A 24,818-nucleotide genomic window follows, 5' to 3' on the forward strand; every position below is an offset into this window, starting at 1 on the left:
GTCATACACAGGATCTTGATTTGGTTTGGCTAGAGGATCACATACAGAATTAAAGTGGGATCAGTTGATGTGATAAGATGTAAACAGAAGCAGTTTTTCTTTCCAGTTAACAGGTGCTAAGCCATCATTAGCCCATATCTCTAGGACCCAGGGACGTATGCTTACTTGAATTGCATGCATCTCAATGAAGACAGCATTTGTCCAAGGCAAGTGACAAAATTTCACTTACAGAAATGTTTATTCCCATTGAGAAAACCTCCGAGCACCTGCTGTTACAGCTCAGCAGGCTCATACCTTGAGATCTTGCACAGATCAATTTCTTCAAAGGTGTTGCAGATCAAGGCTTCCTCCCAAGAAAGCTGATACCAAGGCAAGGCACCGTGCCAGTTCCTGGAGTTTGATTGCCACCAGTTTTAGCATGCTGACATCTGAGTTGATGGACATGTTTTTGCTGATAGGTAAGCAAGGCATGAAGCAAGGGAACGAAACCTAAGCTTGGAGATCCGGAAGGCTGGACTCCTCTGAATATCTCTCACATACTCTACTCGACCACTGCTTTTTTCCGGATTATGATTACACTCCTTGATTAGGCCTTGGCCTTTTTTAGTAGATACACTCAGCCTCCAGTAGTGGAATGTCTGCAGAGACACGTCACAGAACATCCTGTTCAACATGGACATGGACTGGTTATGAATAAGGAAGAAAATCAGTGGGGTTTTTTCATGGCTCTTAGAAGCAGCAGCTTTCTTGTGTACAAGCAAAAGCTAGTGAGGTGGGTCATTAAATAATGTTTCCTCAGCAACATTCAGCATTTCAACGATCATATTGGTATACTTTTAGAAATAAAAACTTCAAGTGTTCTTCAAAGGTTCTGTATATTAAAGATTCTTAGCTTGCTAAAAGGGCTCTACTTTGAAGCTTCTCTCATAGAGAAATACTCAACTGTGGAGGTATAGGAGTTGTCAAGGGTTCTAGATTGATCCTAGACTGTGTAGCATTGCCGCCTCACACTGCCAGGGTACTCAGTTCAATCCTGAGCTTGGGTTACTGCCTGTGCAGAGTTTCGTATGTACTCCCCATGTCTGCATGGGTTTCTTTCGGGTTCTCTGGTTTCCTCCTACCTCCTAAAATGCCAGTAGGTGGATTAGCTAGGCTAATTACATGTGTGTTTTCCTGGAGCCCTGCAATGGACTGGTGTTCCAGACCCACCACAAGATAGGCTCCAGACCCACCACAACCCTGATCAGGATGAATGAACTGCTTTTTTAGGTGAATACATGAGCCTATATGCACCCAACTAGCATACTAATGTCTTGAGGTCTTTGTAACCTTATAATGAGCTGTTCTTAGACTGCTTTCTTCCTGCTTTAGGATTAAGCACAAATACTTGGCTAACTGTCTCACAGCTGCTGTCAGCCTGAAGTCAAGAGCCACACAAACACCAAATAACACTTATTACAATGAAGCCCCTCTCTGCATCCTGTTTATAAACTTATTAGGACTGAAATACAGTTAAATTGATTATATATTAGTTAAGTTACATCTTTACTAAAAAGCATAGCTTTATGCAAAAATATTAAAACATTTTTGAGACATTGCTAAATATTCCCTGATAATGTAATGGCCCAGTCATGTCCCATGCTTACCACTTCATTTGGCCCACCTACTGTGGAATGATGGCAATGACCTCTCCAAAGCTCAACCAAGAGCACAACCTTGGAAAAGCGGTATGTTGAAAGCTGGGCCATTTTGGTCTAAATTGAAAATACAGCATTGGTTGCATTTGGTCCATTTTTGGCCCAGATTCAAAATGCAGTTAAAATCTTACCATTGGGCCACTTTTGGCTCACAACACACTCGCCATTATGATAACTGGCCCTTATGTGACCCAACACAAACATATTTTGCCCACGCATATTTGTACACACTATTATTTATTTAACTTTTTTTTTTATTATTATTATTTATATCAATGACTCTCCAATGCAGCATTTTCATTTTATCATTATTCTATAATTATATTTAAACATTTGCTATGTATATGTACAAAACAGCACTCAAGTAATACTGTATTTGTGCAAAGAACAAAAATAGCAAAATTTGCAAACAGGATAGACCTCTGTGTAGCTGCATACACACAGTAATGATCAGTAAGGTCTTTTTGCTCCTAAGGCTGATGTGTGTGTCTGCACATATGTCATAGCCTCAGAGGCCAGCTACACTACACTACAGGCTAGTTGTAACTGTATCTGGGGCAGGATCCTCCAGCTGCACTGCTGGGAACTACAGTTTCTATAAATGTCCACTCTAAACTGAACAAGTTGTTATGGCTACAGTGGTGATTCAGAAGTTGAGCCAATCAGTCACCCTGCTACTGCACCTACATATATAATCAATACATTTACCACAGAATATGACATTTGAAAGCAAAGCCTCCTTTCGCACATTTTGGTAATTATTTTAATCAATAGTTTATGTAATTGCTATTAATTAATAATACGTGCTTTCAGTTATACTTTGAGTAATTAGTATATTTGTCATTTTAATGATTTTAATTATATTTAGTTTATAAACATTGAATAAAATTTTTTATTATAAATTTTGCACCTTTGATAACATTTTTATCAGTAAATATAAAATTATATGGAGGCTTTTATGCTACTTCACAAAGTCTTAAGTTAACAAAAACACTTATCTCCAAGTCTCTCAAACAACCATTACTGCATATGACTATGATAAATGTATGGGTGTATGGGTGTATATGTGTGTGTGTGTGTGTGTGTATATATTTGAGCATGAATTTCACTAAAGAAATCAAAGAAAATGTACAGCCATTAACTCATCTAAACTTATAGCAATGATGCCCTCTAGTGTGATGAGAATATCTATGTGGAAATAAATGACAACAACTCAGAAAATAAACTACATTCAGATTCCTGAACACACACAAATACATGCAAAAAATGCTACTCTCACTGAATAAAGTGCTGGTTAGAACCGGGTCAGGTCAGCCTTCAGTAGGCGATATTCACATGGGGATTGTTTAGATGGGTATTTGGCCTGAATGCTTGCTTTGACATGCTGACAGAAGACAGGGGAATAAAGATGGATCAATCACCTCTTGACCTGTTCAAGCTTTGATAAATCAAATAATATTAGACCTTAACATAAACCGAATGAGAAAGAATGACACAGTACACATGTTAAATTATTTTACTTAAATAGAAAAAAGGTACAACACATTTATATTAGACAACTTCTTAAAAAACTGTTCAGAGGCTTGTTTAACATGATTTTTTTGTGTGTGTGAAATCTTCCTTTTATTGATCACAGGGCAGCTCTACAGCTTACTGACTGATTGGAAACTTCAAAGAAATCAAAGAAAATAACCATAATGAACGTTTAACAGCATGCGCACCTAGTTTTAAAAATGGCATCAATGTACCGATCTGAGGTTAATGATTTATTGTGTTCTACTTAACTGGTTCCACTAAAAAGTCATATTTAAAAAAACAACCAACCAAAAAAAAAAAAACCACAACACTGTTAGTCCTTGGCTAACCATATAAACACAGACCAACAAAACAGCAAAAAGGGTGAAAGAGAATGTCCCTAATATCTGCTTTCCTACATGTACATCTTGAGTGAGTTGAATGATGAAAAACAAGACAGAAGAAACCCTACCAATCAAAAAACCAAACCTCTTCAACATATCAGCCAATTTTTAATAATCAGTTTAAACCCTCAGTAGCTCACAGTACCACAGACACTTACCACAAAAACAGTGGGCCCATTCTCATGCCCCTAGATCTCCCTAGGGATCAAACTAGGCCAAGACAACTATTAAACTCTGTAAACAGAGCAGGTAAAGGGCATAGCAAACAACAAACAGTAATACAGACATAATATTTGGCAAATCATTACCAGTAAATTCTGTGCTTCTTCTCTAATGTGCCGCCTAGATCTTCACTGAGGTCTTATGATTCCTATGATTAATTGTGAGCTACATTAATTACTGAGAGATTCAAACCTCAACTGAAAACTGTAAACGATTCAATGTTGTATTAGCTGATTGCTTTTACACTCAATAAGAACCCTAAACTTTTAGTTATAGCACTGAACATTTAGACTTAAATCAGTAGTGAAGTCATTCGGCAAGACGGCGAGGAAAATAAGTCAAAGCACAAAGTGAGACACTGACAGCTAATTAACGAGAATAATGTGCCATAGCAGTAGGAACAGAAACAACACACACACACACACACACACGAATGCTACTTGTATAAAGTGCTGGTTAGCACAGGGCCAAGTGGCTAGTATACTAACAATAGACTGGTATAACAAAATTGTTTCTGAATAAAAGGAAAAAGGCATGTTTGGATTCCTAATGGTTTAGCAAGCAGTAAGGAAAATGACTACAGAAATTAGGTCTCCCAGAAAAGCATGAAGAAGGTTTTTCTGAAAGCCATGCTGAAGCTGCAGGAGAGAGACCTACTACGCTGTGAAGAGATTACAATTAAATAAATTGGGATGCGCAAATTATACCAATAAGATCATAAGATCAATAATGTAAAAAATGTTTAAAATAAGTAATCTTTTTACTTTGTCTCTAACAGCATTTGGGCAACTACTACAGACAAGAATTTCAACACATTTCTCTGTACTGTGTAACAAATAGAAAACAACTGTTTACTTGAAAACTATATATAATAGAAGTCTAAGGGCAGTCAGTAAATGTTTACGCTAAACTCATATTTCTGTAGCACACTAACAAATTCTATAGTCAAAATTTTTGTAAATTAAGGCTTAAACCTGTATTATTCACACTTGACATGGAACTATATTTTCAAATGGAATAATCTGTGGTAATGTGTTACTACCATAATAGGTGTAGATAAAAGAGTGTAAATAAATGGACTTAGTTTTTAGTGTATTGCAACATGATTCAAAATTTGGATAAATCTCAAAGATTTTTTAAGTCTGTCTCATTCTAAAATCTTTATTGATTTGCAATTTCCATAAAACAGTTTATGCCTAAGATTCAACCTTGCTTCAGGGAATAATCTCACCCGGGTAATGCAGATTCGTACCTAAGAACTGCTGCAGGAATTGTAAAGAATCCCAGATATCTTATTCATACTATGATCACTCTGAACTTCCTTTCAACGTGAACTGTATTTCTGTAACTCTGCTTTATGACAATGTCAACTGAATAAAAGTGATCTGAATTGATTACTGCTAGTGTAATGGTGTAACTGTACATTTTAAAAATTTGCTGACAGAATTTAATGCCTGCCCTTAGACAACCGTTATAAAATGTTTCACGTCATCAGGATTTCTCTGGAATGTCTCTGGAAATCACACACACAGTACAGACACAATGGATAGATATTAGAGTATTTCTGTAGTATTCTTTTATATGGCCTATACATTTAGAGGAAAGGTTCGTTTGTTTGTGCAAAGAGTTTAGGTCGGCTAATGGAAGCATAGCTGCAGCAGGGGGCAAGTAATAGTTCATGTTTGGTAACAATTATATACACAGCAAACAGGAAAATGCTCGAGCAGAACCTCCCTTCAAGGCTCCTACACATTCAGTTCATGATAAGACTTTATGGTACAGTTGTGCTTATCGTGTGAGCTTATGTAATTAATAAAAAAAAAATCGTGATTCAGAGCAAACACTGATTACTCAGAAAGGTTAACCCTATCACTCCTAGCCCTATCTGAAGATGAGCAGGAGAGTGCACTACAATTAAGGTGCATCAGTTACACACTAGAGAGCTGCATGGGAATGGGGACAGCGACAGTACAGTGGGACATATTATTCCCAAAGTATTCAGAAGTATTCCCACAGTGATTACAGGCATAGAGATCAGTTTACAGTATGTGGCACACACATTTTTACAACAGTAAGCTAGGTGAACTCCTTATATATTGGTACATTTATAAGAGTGAAGGTTTTTTCCAGGACAAAAGAAACATCTTTATGTGATGAGAGATTATGGGGAGTAGACAACACTGGCACATGCAGTGTTATAGCGGGGAAGTTTCATCCCCATACAGCTCTGTACTCCACACAGTGAAATGAAATCAGATTACAGTGTGATTTCAAGCCCAATTCACACTTAAAGTGTTTCAGAAGTGTTTTTTTTGTCCATTTCATGGAACATATATGTTTCCAATTTAACAAACATTTGAATCCATACCATCTCAAAATCCCACCTCAGCCTTCCTGCTGCAATTTGTTCCTCTGTTGCCTGTGAGTGAAGAATAAATTCCATAGAGATACATTCAAATCTCAACTTTCCTTGTTCTATATGTGATGAACTGTATTTAAATTAATATTCATATTTGTTATGATTGTGTGGCCTGTAACCATGCTGGTTGCTTACTGTCCCACTGTGTAATGTCTATTTTTTCACATTTACTGATAATTAAAATTCTGATTTCCCACAAATTATTCCCATCTACTGAGTAGTTGGAAGTGGTGTGGATTGTAATTTTGAACAGGGGGTTGTTTGTACTATTTGGTAGTGTCCAGCATAAACTCTAAGTAAAATACAACCTTGCAGCATAGAGGTTTAAAACAAAAGGCCATGGTATATGTGTTTGAGCACTTCTGAAGGGGAAGCTACACTTCATGAGTTGATGCTTCAGCCCCTGGCATTCTCTATATCTCAGCACCACAAACTGCATTGTGTCTCCATGTGCAAGGCCAGAAGCGATACAGTTGAAAAAAAAAAAAATAGCAAGAAAAGAGAGGGGAGGTTAAAAGTTACCTGACAGAACACAGAGAAACATAGGTGAGAATATTCTCAGAAATGGCAAGAAGAACCAGCTCCAGGATTAAAATTTAGGTGACAAGACTGATATATAGGCCACAAAATGACACAGAAGACTAGAATCGTGATCAGAAACTGTGAGGAGAACCAGCTCCTGTTCCATAATAGCATTTTAGTGGTGCTCAGTGGATTCCCAAATGAGACACACGATAAACACTGGCGCAAACGTCTCATCACAAAGGAGCCATGTTTAAAACACTTTTCTAAAAACGCAGCACAGGCACCCAAAGGGACATGGATTCCTTTTTTTTTATCTTTCTCTGTATCCCTGCACCTCTTCGAGGAGGAGAAGGAGAAGTGGAAGAAGCTGCTCCTTAGCTGAAGCCTCCTTGTTAAACTGGAGCTCCAGCAAAACTTTTCACCACATGTTCTACGTTTCCGGGTTTGTCACTGTGACAGGGGGAATGGCACCGTTGATCTTCGCGTACTGGTTGAAGATGGCCTCAAAGGCTTCGTCCCGGTGAATCATGGCACCAAACACCAGAGGCTGGAGGATCATAGAGGAGAAAATAAGCACAGACATATGGACACAGACACACTGGGAAATAACAATGTGGTCTGAATATATGGATTATAACCCAAGGCAGTGTATTTGTGTCTTACTTTTTGTGTAGATGGTGTGGCTATTGAGATTCCCATCCCAGATCCAGGCAATACTGACAAAACCTTATACTGTTATAATAAAAAAAAAATGGCAGGTTAAACATGTAGGTAGAGAATAGCTTCCCATAACTAGAAAGAAATCACAGAACAATAAATAGTATTGCACTAAGGCACATCCATACCTTCTGAATGTCTGTAATGTCTTGGAGTTTGATGACTTTATTCTTCTTAGAGGATGTAGAACGGGAGCTGGAGCTCTCAAAGCATAAGTAGCTACAGGACACGAGAAACACTTTGTAATCTAAAAAGCGCATTAGTTTGTAATCAAAATAATCAGAATAGTAAACATTAAAGCCCCTGTCAACTTATTTTCATAACTACCTTATTACTACGAGCTAGAGCTTCATTGGTGAATTTATTGTTTGAAAAGGTCTGAATGGTGTTGAACATTTCAAATGCGAGATTTCTAAAATTTTATTTTCTAGTTGTTTTCTTTTGGCCAGTTCGAATTGGGCAGGAGTCAAACTATACAGTAAGCAGGTGACAAATCAGAATTAGCAATATCCTTTAACCAACACATGGAAATTGACTTCTTTCTTACTTAGCCTCTCTGCACATTGAAAAACATGATCAAAACTGTATATAATGTAATTTTAACATACAACTTCGTGGTCATGATGAGTCACTTATTCACACCAGTGGTCAATTTATAGCTGCCAATTAACTGACTGGCATATTTTTAAGAGGAAACATGAAACCATGTTGATTGAGGCTTTACTGTACTATTTGTCACTGCAGAGTGAGTGATAATTTATTAGCAATAATAATGTGTGTGTAAGGAAAGGTAAAGACATACTTTTCTGTCACGTAGAGGTAGCCATTTCGTATGTAGTCGGTAGGCATTTTCCTGTCCCTGTTGATTAAACAGCAGCGCCACCCATTCTCACACACTGAACATAACACAAAGAACTTGTTAATGCCATGCAGGAAGATGAAATCAACCATGTAAATTATATCTCTACTGTTTAACAACAAATTACACAATATCAGCAGCATACACCTCATGAGTAAGCAATACAAGCAAATGCATTGCACGTTCCCTTGTAAAATCAGTTTAGAGTGCAGGCTCTCTACCTGGTAGGGGGCGCTCATTCTCAGACAAGTTGAAGACTTCATGGAAAGGACCTCTCTTGGTGCTGTATGCACGCCCACTCTCCTCGTCACGCCCAACACCACATGGCACTCCAGCCACGAGGCTGCCACGTGTGACCACAGGCTGGATCTGCTGCAAGGACGAGACATATCGGTTAACAAAACGGCAATATTAGAGGTGCAGTGAGGCGCAGGACTATTAGAGCACCTCCGTGCTGATGCAGGATCAGTCATCTGATCTTTCCCTGAAGAACAAAACTCCAGACTGACACTGAAACACAAGAGCCCATCTTCATCGAACCAGTGACTTCATCAAAACAGTGTGGATCAGTGCTGCAAGTGCTGAGATGAGGAGAGTAGCCTTCTTTCCTGTTTGGCTGTCAGACATCAGCGAGAGCATGCAAAGTGCAAAGGCATGGGGTCACACAGGCACACAGGCACTGATTTACTTAAAGAGTTTTGTGACAATAAAAACATCTCTGACATTTGGGTATTGCTCTAAAAAAACATTTATGTAATGGAAGAATAATATTCCCTAAATAGGAACACCCTAAACTAAATAGAAACCAGCCATGATTTGTAAATGGATCTTGATTCATTTAAAGACGTTTGACACAACAAACAGTTAGAGAGATATTCTGATCACATAACACACAACAATTGTGTAACCGACTTACCTAATGCATCACAGGAATGCATGAACTGCCAAACAGTGACAAAAGAAAAGCCAAGTTTTCCTATGAGTAATGTATATCAAAATATACATAAGAAATGTATCTATTACAAAGGTTCACAGCTTGGCTGTTCTGATGTCATATTACTTTTGTCAGAGCTACTGAATACTATAGCATACTATTCACTTGTAATCTCTCTACACACAAGCACACAATTAGAAAATCACAGGGTTAAAAACTAGTACCACTTAATGGCTGTGGATCAAAAGACATCAATTATAACATCACCTTAATTTTTTTTATAAAATATGCTTTAATGACTAAATGTTTTATGTGCAGACTAGTCAAAATGTACAAACTGACAGTGCAGTGGTATAACCACATCTTTTTAAAAAACAGAGCTGAAAGTCAATTTGAAAATCTGAATTATTAGACATTTGACAGGTGAGTGTTCTTGCCTCATAAAATATCAGGGTTCAATATGCAAATAAAGGACATGTACTTTACAGTATAGTGCATGAAATCTTATTACAGTGCTGGTTTTACAGGTGAAGGGGTTGGGCATGTGGAGGGTTTCAACCTTACCTAATGTTTCTAATTTAAATATTCACAATGTGAATCTGGATTTTTTTTTATTTAACTTGTATCTGTTAATTTTATTTTGTGGACCGCCATGTCATGTAATCTAGTCTCTAGTCTTTAAAAGTTTTAGAGACTTTTGAAGAAATAACACTTAGAGCTACAGTGTCGTTTTTTCTCCATAGAGAATTTATGCTTAGCAGATTTTTGATCCATTTGCCAGCAGAAACGTGGGTTCTGCTTAGAAACTGTATATGTCCACACACTCACACACGCACACACACATACACACACACACACACACACAGTGGTGGCAAACACAGGCACTGCCGTGAAACCAGATGCCTAGATCCCTACCTTTTCATAGCCAGACAGCTGAGAAAGAAAAATAACAGAACACAAGTATGACAGACTATTAAATAAAAAAAAAACTGGCTTTACCTCTCTATCACACACAAAATCAGACTTTAAAATAAAAATCCAGTGTGTAGCATGACTGTTCCAATACATTTCAATATAAAAAAAATAAAAATAAACAATAATAAAAAAAAAAAACAGGAGTTTTAAGAGAACCTCATAAATAATTGGTGTGGTTAGAAAACTTGCTTTGAGGTTTGATCTGGATGAACTTGTGACACTCACCCGTCTGCCGATGTTGCCGCTGTGACGTTCTTTGAGCTGTGGGTCAGTTGGCAGGCTTTTCCATACAATGTACGGTGTGTCATATTTGTCCCTAAGTTTGGGGCAGCTCTTGAAGATAAAGTCAATGATGAAGAACTTGATACCAGCATAAAGCCCTATTGATAGAAAGATTGTGGGTGTAAATATGGCAAAGCTACAGAGATCTGGCTGTATGGACAGTAAAAAAGCCATGATAAATATGTCATACCGATTATGAAGCCCAAGAGTTTGTACGGCAGCAGGCAGGAAGCAATGAACGCCACCCACAGACCAACATACAACTTCTGAGTGATTTCAGGCTGCACCCACATGAACAGGCTACGAAATACATATAGAAACACACAGTGTATATAAGTGTATATATATATATATATATATATATATATATATATATATATATATATATATATAAAAAAAATATAAAATCTTAACATGACCTAGATAAAAATAGACAGTAAGTAATCTACTTGGTATTCTGTCACATACTATACGGTGAGCTTATATGGAAAATCATAAAAAATTTAAAAAGTACTAACTTTTTGATTTTCTCCAAAACATCTGACATCTTTCCAAACAGGTTCTGTGAAAAGACAGCTTGTGAAAAGAGTACTCTCAACACCTGAAACGTTATTTGACTGCTCTCTTCGGTGGCAGTTCTATTTTCTACTGTAGCAACTTGGCAAAATATACCTGAGCTTTTTGTGCCACATCCAGCACTAACTGGAACTTCTCAGAGACAGTCAAGTCTTCTTTCGGAGGCTCCTGTGAGAAAAAGGAGAGATGCTATATATAGAGTCTTCCGTTTTTCTTCTGTTAGAGTAAAAAGTTAGAGTAAGAAGTAACTTTTTAATAACGTTACTGCTATTATCAACAGCACTGAGAAATCTATGTTCATATTTACCACTGGCTCAGACACCTCAGGCACAATACTCCACTGTATCCTCCAGCCTCTGTAACAATAACACAGCTTTAACATGCATTCAAAGTCAGACTGCTTTAAAACTAAATGTGTGCTGGCCTAAGAAAACCCTTCACATGGTATCATTTTGACATTTCTACTATACGTAGTTCTGAAAACTACAAGCTTTCCTGAACTAAAAATTTCTCTTTCACATGTATTCCAATTAGAAGTAAATTCATAGCATTTTAATATCTGTTTACCCTCAAAAGGTACAGGGACAAAATTTCATTTAAAGATTTCATTCCGACTGCAGCGCAGGAGCATCGCAGACATTTTGACAGCTGGTAACTGATTACAATCTGTATTGATTAGACTTTTTCCATTTCGCTATTCAACAATTTGACTAAAGCATGACATTCACTGTGTAAGGAAATCATACTTAGCTAGCAAAGTTGTAAACATCTTTTAAACATTTTTTAAACTGGCTCCTTACACAACGTAATTTTTCAGGAAGATTTTTTTGCAGCCTAGGCAAGAAGCAAAATATAAAAAGCAAAATACTCCCATGTTGCTTTGGTGTAATATTATCTTATTTTAAAAAATGGCCAAAACCTGATTTTGGTCTCTTTTTTTGGGTGCCAGAATTCAAACACAGAGACATTGTACTGCTGTATTAAAAAGCTAAAATCATAGCTGTATGCATGAAGCTTCAATAAAAATCCATCTAGACTTTACCCAAATTTTTGTGCCTATCTGCATTTAATTCTGAAGATCAGAAGCAAGGTGAGAGGTGTTTAAAATTCAGTTATGTACTGCAACATCCACTGGTGCTAAATAATTATAACACATGTAGTGCCAGTCTTTGAAATCAGGAGTAGATCCTTTTACATGCATGAATGGATTTAATAAGACTAAACAGACATGAATTGGTATTGGACTTACTTTGCTATGAGGTAATTTAAGGACAGACGGAGAATCGCTAAGAAGAGAAACATAGGAATTGCCCAGCCATGCCACACAGCATTCATGTAGATCTGTGGATAAAACAATGAAAATAATTTCTAACTGAAGTAACTAATAAAACTGATTATATGTGTTTCAATTTCAGGCACAGTAGGCAAATGTGTACTATTATATTTATTTATTGGAGAGGAGGGAGAGATTTTTATTCCCTATAATGTCTACTCACAGGACATAAACCAGTACACAGACTTAAAATGTACATTCAAAACATTTTAATAGCATATTAATAAGTTTTTCATTAGAATTGCACTAAGATTTAAGTTGACATTTATTCTTGCTTTAGACATTTGAGTTATTGTGATTAGGACTACTGGTTATTGGAATTATTAGAAATAAAATAAACTTAAACCACTTTAATTTCATGTTTACAAAATCACAGACGCTTTGGCAATGCTTCCCCGATTTGAGAATGATGGCTATATATATATAAAATGTTGAAATTCACTTTGATCATACAGTAGCAGACTCAATCAATGATAATATACTCACGTTAACAAGAGAATATTCAGATAGATTGATAGGATTTGAATGTTTGGCTTATCAGTGATGAGAGTGCTGCTTTTTGTTTTCTGAAAATGACTGTGTGCTCACAATGAAGGCGATGGCTGATGTGTAGACAGAGTGCCAGCTGGATAAGGCAGAAAGGTTCCTCATGAAGTTAGTGACAGGCTTAGCCCCTCGTTCTGGGAACACATTTACATGCACAGAGACAATCAGAATCATACCTTCCCTAACTGTAGAAGAAAAAAATTATAGTAATCATATTGCCCACGTTCTATCCCTGAGAATATCTCATAGAAATTTAAATGTTACAACTATTATTGTCACAACAATACTTACTGAGTCGTCTCATATTTTCAGTTAACCTGTAATGAGAACAGAAAGCCACAGTTAATTATTTACAAGGGCACCAACAGCCAACAAGCACTGGATGGTCTCAAAAAAAAAAAAAAAAATGAGCAAACAACAATATGGCAATTCATCAACCTTTCTAAGTGAAATAACACAAAAGCAATTGCTGTGAATGCTATCAGTCTAAGCACAATGCTATGCTACAAGGTAAACTGCTTTTAGAAGGATCACAGTGTACATGGACTACCATATGGACATGTTTTCCATCAGAGGAAGGTAATCACTCTTTTTATCACACTTGGTTGTTTAATGATCCAAAATAGTAGGGACTGTGAGAACCGCCACGTCGCAAAACCCATCTATCAGTCTTAGAAAAAAAAAAGGTGCAAAAAGGTTTTTATCACCACCAGTGCCAAAGACATTCACAGCTGTCCCACTGTGTTGACTGTCTCTCTAGCCAGGGGAAAGCTTTATAAAAAGGATGAGAATGACAGGCTTTTTTCACCTTTTAGCGCTGAGTGGCTCCTCTGTCTCCACCATGTTCTCCTCAGGCTGGAAGCGGAAGTCCTCTATGTACACGCCGAAGCGCTCATACAGCCACTTCCAAAGCTTCGAGCTCACAGACTCCTTCTGCTTTTCTCCTGTCACAAAGCAGAAAAGCACTGTCAAGTAGGGCTGCAGTATTAATTCTATTTTAAAGCTGAAAATAATTTTTGGTTTCTCACTTAATTAATAAAAAATATACCTGTAGAATTCTGACTGTTCAGAAGGTATTGATTAATTTTCTATAACAGCAGCTCTGATGGCTGCAATTCAAATTATAGGTTTATATTAATGCGTTCACTCTCATATACCGTCATTTCTATAGTAACAACTTACACAAGGACTGGTATGGTTGATGCTCCACATAAAAAGATATAAATGAAAAACTCGCATAGTAGTTGATATGTTGAAGTTTTCTGAAATGTTATTTAGCATTTAGCATTTTGGAAATGGTCTCCAGTGTCAGCACTTTGTAACAGTCAGAGGTTAGGCTGTAACTTAGTTTTCCGACTCAGAAAAGTAATTTTTCTTGGTAACGTGCCAAATTGCATTTTGTTTTATTAACTTGAAGAAGGAAAAAAACGAGAGGTTGGTCAGGGAATGGCTGTTTATAGCTGCCATAACATAAGTAACGGGAACGAACACGTCTTACGGAAGTTACACGACATTGAGCGTAACTATAAAACAATTTTAAAAAAAGCATGACGTGTGGTTCATAAAATAAAAGTTGTAATCGTTAGCAAATTGCTGTGGTATAAGAGGAATAAAACCCTTCAGAACTTGAGGAAAATAACGCACTTCGGGGTGAAACAATAACTCAGCTTTACAACGGGCTGCATTACATTAGCTTGTTGATTACTGTCCTATAACAGTGTTTTATTCCTTACACAACTCCAATGTGAACGATCCTAACCTAAGTAATGTTAAATAATAATGTTTTCTAACTTAATGAATCAAACTTTCTTAAATTGCTCAATAATTCTGATAAATACTCAATATTTCAGTATTAAGTGAAATAATCGTGAAGACATATAGTCATAAACACTGTGTATCCATGAATCAAATGAAAAATAGCAGCTCTGTCCGTCAAATATGCAAAAAAAAATGTGGAAATGTAGCTGTCTGTGTGTAGGTTATTTGCCATGGCTACAAGCAAAAAGAGCCGTGTTAGATTACAACGCTTCACAGCTCACCTGTTCCATTGACAGCAGGACCATGAGCTTTGGAAGGAGGGGGTGGGGAGTCCTCTGGTCTGAGAGCAACAGAAATATTTAGCAGAAGATACAACTTAACTGTATGAACAGTGATAACACTGCATAACACTCTACAGTGTGAACGCGAGAACAGAAGAAGCACATCCTCTTCTCATACCTGGTCTTTAGGATTTCATTCATTTTATGTTCGAGGTCAAGTCTTTTCAACCTCTCTTTCTCAAGCTCCTGCTTCAGTGTCTCAACATTCGTCTCCTCTCGAAGTTTCCTCAGCTCTTCCTCTGAAGGAGACAGAACAACACAGTACAGTGAGGCTGTAGCTGAGAACAGATGAGGGAATTCTCAGACAGTGAAGATGGTCTATAGGACTTCTTTCTGGAGTTACACAAAACGTACAGAAACACAAAGACCTGAAGACCTAAATGTCCCTCCAAATCTCCATCAACAGGCTTCATGGTTGTGACATTGAACTCTCGAGGCTGCATTTATGATAAAGACAAGCAGTCAGCTCCAATTTCCATTATAAATACTCATCATATTTGACATCCTTCATCAAGAAAAAAAAAAAAAAAAAGAAATTCACATGGACTCAATTACACTCTGTCTAAACACAGGTGCAATCAGGCCACAGCTCCAACATTCAAGGTTACCTGGAACCTAGCATCATCCTCATCTATTATTCAGGCCTGGTTTAGCCTCGAGCAATGGCATTATCCTAGTCATAAAGACCCTTTAGTGTTGATCAACGGTAAAGTGAGATAAAGGATGGAGGGAGACACCCAAATATTAGTTATGACCAGCCACCACCAAGACATCAAACATATAGATCTTTAAAATGAAAGACAATGTTGTTCAGTCTGAAACAAAACCATTGCACTTTTTCTATTCCCATTTCATAGTAAAAAGCCTCGTTTTTTTAATCCTTATGTCCATCCATCTCACAACTATATATGACATTGCTTTGTATAGTTCTGATTGGCTATTGTAAGAACATCCTGCTTTTTATCAACATCCCTGCTTATGTAATGTTAAAATGAATTTATCCCTCTTTTTCTCCTCATATGAGAACACTCTTAAAACATCCAGGGAGTTTGGTTGAGCTGAGGTTAAACCAGACATAACTGCACATGAATCATTGCCATATCCGTGATAAAAAGGATCCTCTCCTACATCCCATTAAGTGGCCTACATCCCATTAAGTCCATCTTTTTCTATATAAAAAACATTGCTTAGTTCTAGGGGTTCCAGACAGAATAACATGTACTTTTGGTATAAGGCTGCAATGATAAATAGTCCCAGTGAGGTGAGCATTTCCATTTAACAGAGCTGACCAGTGGCCACAATAACACATGGCTGTGAATTTGCACTGCTTTAACACCAATGATTCAACACATTCGTTAATTAGTGTGTGTTCATGAAGGAAATCTTTGTTTTAGATCAAATAAAACACTAAACTGTTCCCTTGGAGTCGAGCCCATGACCCCCTGGATTACAGTATAACTACAGTACTGTGCAAAAGTCTTAGCCACCCTATTTTTTTTTTAGTACAAACTTTGTTATAGATTTTTATATTATGACTCCTACATTATTGATTCAGTACAAAAACTTTTTACATTTCCAAACATTGTTTTTCCAGCACAAAATTAAAATGTTACAGAAAAATGCTTGTATGTCAGTAAAGAAAGCAGCATATTACATAAGAGACCACTTTTCAGAGAAAACAATATAATGAAGGCTGCTGGGTTTTGCTGCAAAAATAAGAAGCGAGTGTGACAGTCAAAGTCTCCAGAAGAACTGTGGCTGGTTCTGCAAGATGCTCAGTAACACTTACAGCTTTTTTGCTTATAAAACTGCACAAACTGTACCTGAGACTACTTTTTTTTTTTAAAAGCAAAGGATCGTCACACCAAATATTGACTTTGTTTCATTTATTACTATTTACTGCTCTTTATAGTATTTTTTAAATGTAGAAACATTTAATTTCATTAGTTTTGAAGGCATCTTTGCTCTACAGCATTTCTTTGCATGTGCCTAAGACTTTTGCACAGTACTGTAACTCGAAGCCTTCATCAGTTCTGATCAAGCACCCCACCCTTCCCTGTACATATTAAATAAGCTGCCATCAAACCACGGTCTAAAACATGAGCCTCGTGTTACAACATGCCATTCCGATTAAGACTCTGAGACATGTGCTTTGCAGGTGTCTGCCGATTCCCTTGACTGAACAACAGTCTTGTGTCTAGGGGAGCGTCACCAGCCCACAGCACACAATGCAGTATGCAACTTCACCAGGAGAAACTGCACCCCGAAGTGCAGACAACAGCGATATGTTAGCAGATTTTGGTCTCTGCATGTACATCCTTATGGAATTATAGAGCTTTTTAATGTGCATGACCTCTAAGGTACTATAAAAATTAAAATCATGCTTATATACAGGTCAATCATTTTAAAACCAATAAATCTTTATTCATTCAGCGATTTGGCAGAAGTGCTATGTGTGCTATCTCGCCTGGTATTCTGTATGCCTGCCAGACTCGCATTTAACCTTACAGGCTTGTGTTTCCGAGGACAGGGAGACGTTACCCCAGCAGGCACGAGTGTCAGCACTGTGACACAACCTGTGACACCGGCTCGACTCAGTAACAGCTTGTAAATATTGAGCAGGCCAGCGAGTGAGTGAGTTCCTGACTCGAATAACACATTAGATTCTTTTATTCTGAGTGAAGTTGGAGGAAACTGTCAATGACTTATTTTGCAATATTGGCTCACCAGCCAAACCAAGTGCCAGAGAGAAGACTGGACTTGCGCCACCCATGAATACTAGTTTGTTCTTAAGGCGTATGCACAATCTGGAAGAAATACTAAAAGGAACACTCCAGAACTTCTTAATCTTTACTGACAGTAACCGTAGCATGTTAGTGATATCCATAGACAGGAATTTTGATGTTTCCTTGTACTGAGAAAACAACAGAGAACCTGCTTACTCCAAAATCACTTAAATGGAAGTCTAAGGTCACTTTTTGAATTCTGTCAATAGAGATTTATTTGAAATATTTGCAGAAAGCTTTCACGAATTCTTCAAACATATATTTGTAAATTCTGCTGTAAAACTGTTTGATTCATCCATTCAGAGACGGAACTTCTTTTTTCCAGAGGAAAGTATTTGTGGTTATGTGTGAACAGCATAGTTGTGTGGGTGTGACTGAGCAGTACTACCACAAAACCTTTGTGAAAGTAACATGAATTACTGTATTTGTTTTATTTCCCTAGTGGATCAGGTTAAGAACTTCTTTGGTTAAAAAAACACTCATGTCTGTCTCTTGAGAACTGAGAACCTTACTGTTAGAGTGTAGTGGTTATAAGTGGCATGGGAGCACAGCAGGTATAGTTGCTGTCTCATAGCTCCAGGGTCCCCGATTCATTCGTGAGATTGGGTTACTGTCTGTGTGGAGTCTTGCATGTTCTCCACATGTTGATGTGGGTTTTCTCCAGGTTCTCTGGTTTTTCTTCCACTTCCCAAAAACTTTCCAATAGTATTCCTGTATTTGCTACAGGAAATTGCCACTTGGTGTGAATGTGTGTGAGCATGATGCCCTGCGATGGAATAGCATCCCATCCAGGGTATATTCCCAGTCCACCCCACAGTCCCTGGGATAGGTTCCAGATCCACCGTGGCTCTAACCAGGATTAAGAGGTTACTGAAGATGATCATTAACGGAATTCAACATGTGCCTTTAGACTTCCTTTGTAAGTGCATTTTAAGCAGGAAGTAAACAGGAAAAGTATAGAAATTCTTGTCTGCCGTAATTGCACATACACTACTGATGCACAGGATCTGGAGGTTAGAATTACTATTCTTAGAATAAAAAGGCAAACAGAACTTGATGCCAACAGCATCGAGGGGGTGCCTGCATTGCCAGTATTTTCAGCCCTTCTTGTTATTAATTTGTATGCCTGAAATTCCCTTACAATATACTTCAGACAGGAAGGAATCCATTGAAGAAATTCTACTGTTGGTTACAACGATAATTCCATATAAATCCTACAAACATTCAAGCACCTCTTCTTGAGATATTGGGCTAAAAAGGATCTTGGATGGATGGATGGATAGATGGATGGATGGATGGATGGATGGATGGATGGACAGACGTATGGATGGAGAACCCCGGAAACACAATGCCTCCAACAAATGGTGGTGAAAGCATGAAAAAGACTATTTCTTCAAGCGCACCAAAAGCTTTACACCAAGCTCATTTAATTTCAGTCACTTTAATATATCAGAGTGACAAAACCCAAAACTAAATCACTTTAAAATTTAAGTATTCCAAACACTCAATTATCTTTTGTTTATTTGGCACAGAGGAGCCAAAATACAGCTAAGACATTTTGTCTTTGCCTTCTTCAGTGTACTCAGATGTGATTATTGTGCAGGTAATTATAACAGAGTCACACAGTGTCACTTATATACTCACATGCTATTTGCATGACGACCCTTAGTTACTGTATTGTACCACCTCTTATGTAAACACTCTGTGTTTAATAATGGATTAAACCTGACTCTTACACTATGTATATGCCTGTTCACCTTTGCTGCTCTGTGAATATATAATGACCCACACATTTTTAATTACCTGATGAAGGAAGCCCAGTTTATAGTGCAGTAAAGGTATAGAAGGTATAGACAAAACATGTGCTGTATTTTGGCTCATCTGTGCCAAACAAGTTAATAAATCAGCAAAGACTGTATCTGTTGAAAGTTGTGAGGATATAAAAAAAAAAAACAGCACTTTAATTAGATTTGGATGATCAACATATCAAAAGAACAGAGGCTCTATCTTTAACAAGAGAAGACTGTACAGAGAAACCCAATTAAAGTGAAGAGACATTATGAAAATTTTAAAGCCGAAAAAGATAACTGGCTTTGTTCCATTCTCATTAACCGAGGCTGATTTGTCAAGTCAGAACTTGTCCCGCTTGGTCCCATGACAGTTAAACCAGCCTGTCACTACTGCAGGCCCTGCTGTAAACAACCCATAGACCTTTCTCTCAATGACTGATTTGTCATATCCATAGTGAATAGTAGTGTGAGTGACAGCAAATCAAAGCAGCTCATTAACAGTATATTCCGGATTAACATAAGCAGTAAATAGCTAGATACATTTTTCACTCTTCTATCTAGCTAGTTCGTTTAAGTCGATCACCTGGCGCAGTTGCTAAAGAACACAGCACCAATAAACTAGCTAGTTAGCATTAGCAACAATAAGGGCTTTGGCAGGGTATAGTTAGTTCACTCATCTGGAGAAGGAACAGCTGCATAGAACATGGTCTGCACCAGGAGCAGGTTCCACACACAATGCTGGCTTGTCAAAAACATTATGGCAGATGTTCAACAGATGTTTGATCTATCCATTTAAATCCATGCTTTAGCCATTTACACCCAGTGGTTTTCAAATTCTTTGAAAGATATTCATGCTTGGCGAACAGCACAAAGCCATTTCTTTCTCACTTTGCTTGATGTTTGCTTGAATTTTTTGTGCATTTAGGGACACTGCAGTAATTGTGAGCTGTATTTTTGGCCATTGCTCACTATCTCAGCAAAAGTTTTAAAATGCTACTGCTTATGCATTCACATTCATAAACACAGAACTGTGAAAAGGGTCCATTCTGTACAGTTCACAGCCATTTCACTACTGATGACAAAAAATGCTAATGAATGACCCAATTGCTATTGCAAGCACAGGAGTTGGACAAAAGACTTTCTAACCCAGTGACAACATGCAGTCGTGCTGTGTTCAGCCACGCCTGCCATCATCAAAGAACATGGTAAGACTGGCTATGGGAACAGTGACAGTTTCCTAAAATCCTTCCAGAATTTTTACCACAAATGATTTTCACATATGAGGGGAAAATAGATCCTGTCTCTCCAGTCTCTCCTACTCTCAATGGAGACAGAAATAAGTATCACAGATGAGTTACAAATGAAAGGAAAAACCAATGTAAAGTGTGGTAGTAAGGTGTTGGGCCACCATAAGCAATGCACCTTGTCATAGATTCTACAAGTCTCTGGAAATTTACTGTTTTGATGATGATGGTGAAGCATGCTGTCTAAGACATCCCTGTAAATGAGGACACTGTCATGCCGAAGCTCAGGATCAGAAATGTTTCATCATAGGATAAAGGTGGTCAGTCAGAAGAAATTTGTACTGATCCACAGTGATGCTTTCCTCTAAGGCGACAAGTGGACCCAAATCATGCCAGCACAATGCAGCGTAACAGAGCCACTTGTTTTTCCTTTCATTTGTCACTTACTGTATCTGTATATGTAGAGATGCATGTGTGCGCTCCTAAAGCTAAAATAAATGCTAAATGATGGTTATTGTTGTTTGATTGTATAACTGAATGCCCTCAGGTTGTCATATGACCCAGAATTTTCATGAGACACAAGCAGAAGCTAATCTTATGAAGGCATTAATGAAAGTGATGACTCTCACTTATTACAACAAGCTATCCTTTAGAGCATGTGCAAAACTTATATGTGAATCCTTCTTCCGTACATAAAAATTATTTTGGTGAACAAAAAAAACCCTTGGAAAGACTTAAAAGTCAAAACTTACAACACAAAAAAAACAGTTTATATTAAAGTTTATAAGTATATATTTCCCCAGTTACTAGTTCTGCTCAACACTGCTAGTCTTCCTCACTGCTAGTTTTCCAAACTCCATGCTGGAAGCCTGGTCCTAAAGTAAATTTCAAGTTCAGTGATGATTTTGCATTAGAAGGATAAAATGTTCCAACGACAAAATGTTCCAGATTATTAAAAAATGTTGCAAAAAGATACCTTGATAGTGCTTTGTGATGACAATTAGAGGGGGAAATTGTGTAGCACTTTTTTGTTTTCACATAAGAGCACTTACATATGAAAGTAAACATCTGACTACATTACATATATAGTAAATAAAAAAAAAAAGACAATTATATTTCCATCCAGGCTTGGTCTGACTGGGTGCTGGCAGCCAAGAAGGGAGTGTAAGATATATGGCTGCAATCAAACTATCAGAGATACTGAATTCTCAGAAATAATAGCAATAAATCAAATGACAGTATCAGTAACATTTCAGCTCACAATCATCCAGCTATAACCTAATTTATGCTTAGCTTTAAAAAGCTGCATCTGATATCCCACAAGCCTACTTCACTAGTCTTGCTGGTCTACCCATGGTCTTTTTATTTACGTCACCCCATTATCAGCACTGCATGTCTGAAACAAAGGTCAGCTGCACAGCAACCTTACTGTAATTCTAGAAAAAAAAGTCTTTCCACAGATAATATTATCCGTAGCTTTGAGGTCAAAGAATCAAGACTCGCTACTGTTCATCAATACCCATCTTGTTTGTGTTATGCAACCACCTATTAATAAATCTTACCTAGATTTACAGACAGCAACATGAAAGTCCTCGATTAGCCTTTGTTGCTTTTCTGTACAACAGTACCCATCAGCGACACACACACACACACACACACACACACACACACACGCACAGTCTAAAATTAGAACCATCTGCCTCTTGATACCTCTGATGTATGACAAGGCATCATACTGTATAACCGATTAAAAGGTCAGAATGCTGTAGAAGACACTTTGTTTTATCAGACTTTAAATAAATATGAAGAAAAAAATACTGCATCTTAATTAGATAACAACAGTGATCGGTAATCTATGCTTAATTGTGTGTGTGGTTTGTGTGTCTGTATTGATTCTTTAACCAGCAAAGGGCTGGTCTTTGATCTCTGTTTTCCCATTAATGGCGGTGGTACAGGTCACACAGCTCAGTGAAACACATTGAACCAGTGAAAAACGCCTGCTCGGCTCAGCATGATTAGACTGGTACAGGAAACAAACAACGATTTACTCTGAAAAAGGACACATGCACACTAGAGTACAGCAGCTCTGGTGACCTCAATGTTTATGAGCACAACACACTGCAGATCTGCAGGAATGGCCGAAGCGACATCTTGGAATAATTACGCTCGTTGACATTTGTTCTTGGGGTCACTGAAGCCTTTATTACTATCTGATAATAGCAGGAAATATTTGGAGTGGGAGACTAACAAAAAAAAAAACATAGTCAATGAACTGACAATTCACAATTTGAAGGAACTACCCAAGTGCAGGATCTCTAGTAATGCTGAAGCAGTACTTACGAAGAAAATGTTTCTCCAATAAGGCGATCTCAAGGTGACCCTTGACCTCATTGAGCCTGTCCGCCTCTGTCCTCTGGTAGTCCTGGATAGTAGCAGCCATGACGATGGACCCTGAGCCAGCCTGGACACATAACGGAAGAGAAAACGCAAGAAAGTGAGGTTATATACCACAGGCACAGGCTTGGAACATACAAGGTACAACAGTGACCCATGTACATACAAACTAAACATAAGTGCCCTTACAGGGGAGAAAATACCAAGGTGCAGCCGTTATGTCACTCAGATGGGCCTGGGTGTTGATGCCACTGTGCGGCTAATTGCTTGCTCAAAGCTGCCGAAGCGTAGATAACAACACTATCCAACAGTTAACTCACTCTATTTAATCTCTGTAGCTTATTCCTTCCACCTTTTCTATGTAGACAACAAAAGCCAAATAAATCTTCTTCATGGCTGCAATTTACTTTTCTATTATACCTAAAGCATTACAACTTACATTGAACTGAGACTTTAGCCTGATGAAATATTGCATAATTTTGGGCTAATATTGTGGAATTTGAAATGTAAATTCCCAATTTGTAGAGATCTGGGAAATGTACAAATCCAACTGGATTCAAATAATTTCATCAGGCGATTTAGAAGTTGCTAATGTTTGATCCAATTATATTGCAGGAAGCAGTGCCAGTGCAGTGGGTGCAAAGTACTAGTACAGTACTACTGGCCATGCCAGGGCTGTAACAGGGCTACTGACTGTTTACTAAATATTAAGGGTGTAGGAGTTTGCACATTCAAATACATTATTTGGAAAAGCAGTGGGTGTAGCGCCCAAGTGTAAAGCTGTCACAGGGGCCCACTGTGACACACTGTCACCACTGGACCCTTCTGCAAATAGGCAGGTCAATCCCATGAGCCCAGGCTAAATGAGAGAACAATAAAAAAGGATCAGTGCGTTTGCAAAGCACATCTTGAAGAGGTTAACAGAAAGGGTAGTACAGTTATCAAGACTGAAATACTCTACATTGTATAATATACTACAGTGCACATGTGCACATAACAGTCCAATATTAATAGTGACATCACCGCTGCCCAGGTACCTTCACAGGCTAAAATTCGCTAGAAATTAGTGAGTAATTCTCATTTACGACTCAGTAAATCAGCTGTGTCTTGTCCAGCTCCCATTACTCTAGCCTGCACAGGACATTAAACCGCCATGTTCCTGGAAGTACCCCATTGCCAGATACAGAACAAGGCTGAGGTCAACAATCAAAGGTCCCCATGGGAAGTGTACACAATCCAACTGGAGCCAACGCAGACGTTATTCAGAAGCTTGTCGAGACACAACCTATCTGTCAAACGATATTAAATCAAAAGGCAAAGCAAAGCAGGTTTTAGGCAGAGGACAGAGCCTAAAACAAATCTGTACAAAGTACCAGCATTTTTCCACTTTAAACAGTACAAATAAGGAAAGAATTAATTTCACCAGCAGCATTTAAAATGAAAAAGCAAATGTGCAAAGAGAGAAAAGTGAGATACTAGGACTTGCATAAATCCAAAATAA

General features: G+C 37.8%; 1 protein-coding gene across 5 annotated transcripts in view; it reads right to left on the minus strand.

Moving 5' to 3' along the window:
- Positions 1-3,198: 3,198 nt before the first annotated feature.
- Positions 3,199-24,818, minus strand: part of gramd4b (GRAM domain containing 4b) — a 31,474-nt gene continuing 9,854 nt past the window's right edge. For 2 of the 5 annotated variants that reach the window (XM_053235230.1, XM_053235232.1), the window contains 18 exons: positions 23,264-23,384; positions 15,222-15,342; positions 15,044-15,102; positions 13,813-13,948; positions 13,296-13,321; positions 13,047-13,138; positions 12,375-12,466; positions 11,433-11,481; positions 11,222-11,293; positions 11,068-11,111; positions 10,740-10,849; positions 10,493-10,647; positions 10,208-10,225; positions 8,580-8,730; positions 8,302-8,395; positions 7,628-7,718; positions 7,446-7,514; positions 3,199-7,329 (listed from right to left, as the gene is read on the minus strand). In XM_053235230.1, the coding sequence (XP_053091205.1) occupies positions 7,213-7,329; positions 7,446-7,514; positions 7,628-7,718; positions 8,302-8,395; positions 8,580-8,730; positions 10,208-10,225; positions 10,493-10,647; positions 10,740-10,849; positions 11,068-11,111; positions 11,222-11,293; positions 11,433-11,481; positions 12,375-12,466; positions 13,047-13,138; positions 13,296-13,321; positions 13,813-13,948; positions 15,044-15,102; positions 15,222-15,342; positions 23,264-23,384 (1,617 nt within the window). In that variant the 3' untranslated portion in view covers positions 3,199-7,212. The remainder of the gene's footprint in view (positions 7,330-7,445; positions 7,515-7,627; positions 7,719-8,301; positions 8,396-8,579; positions 8,731-10,207; positions 10,226-10,492; positions 10,648-10,739; positions 10,850-11,067; positions 11,112-11,221; positions 11,294-11,432; positions 11,482-12,374; positions 12,467-13,046; positions 13,139-13,295; positions 13,322-13,812; positions 13,949-15,043; positions 15,103-15,221; positions 15,343-23,263; positions 23,385-24,818) is intronic. The other 3 variants (XM_053235231.1, XM_026917948.3, XM_026917947.3) reach the window with 3 other exon arrangements.

The sequence above is a fragment of the Pangasianodon hypophthalmus genome, chromosome 7, assembly GCF_027358585.1.
Source record: "Pangasianodon hypophthalmus isolate fPanHyp1 chromosome 7, fPanHyp1.pri, whole genome shotgun sequence".
NCBI classification, from domain to species: Eukaryota; Metazoa; Chordata; class Actinopteri; order Siluriformes; family Pangasiidae; genus Pangasianodon; species Pangasianodon hypophthalmus.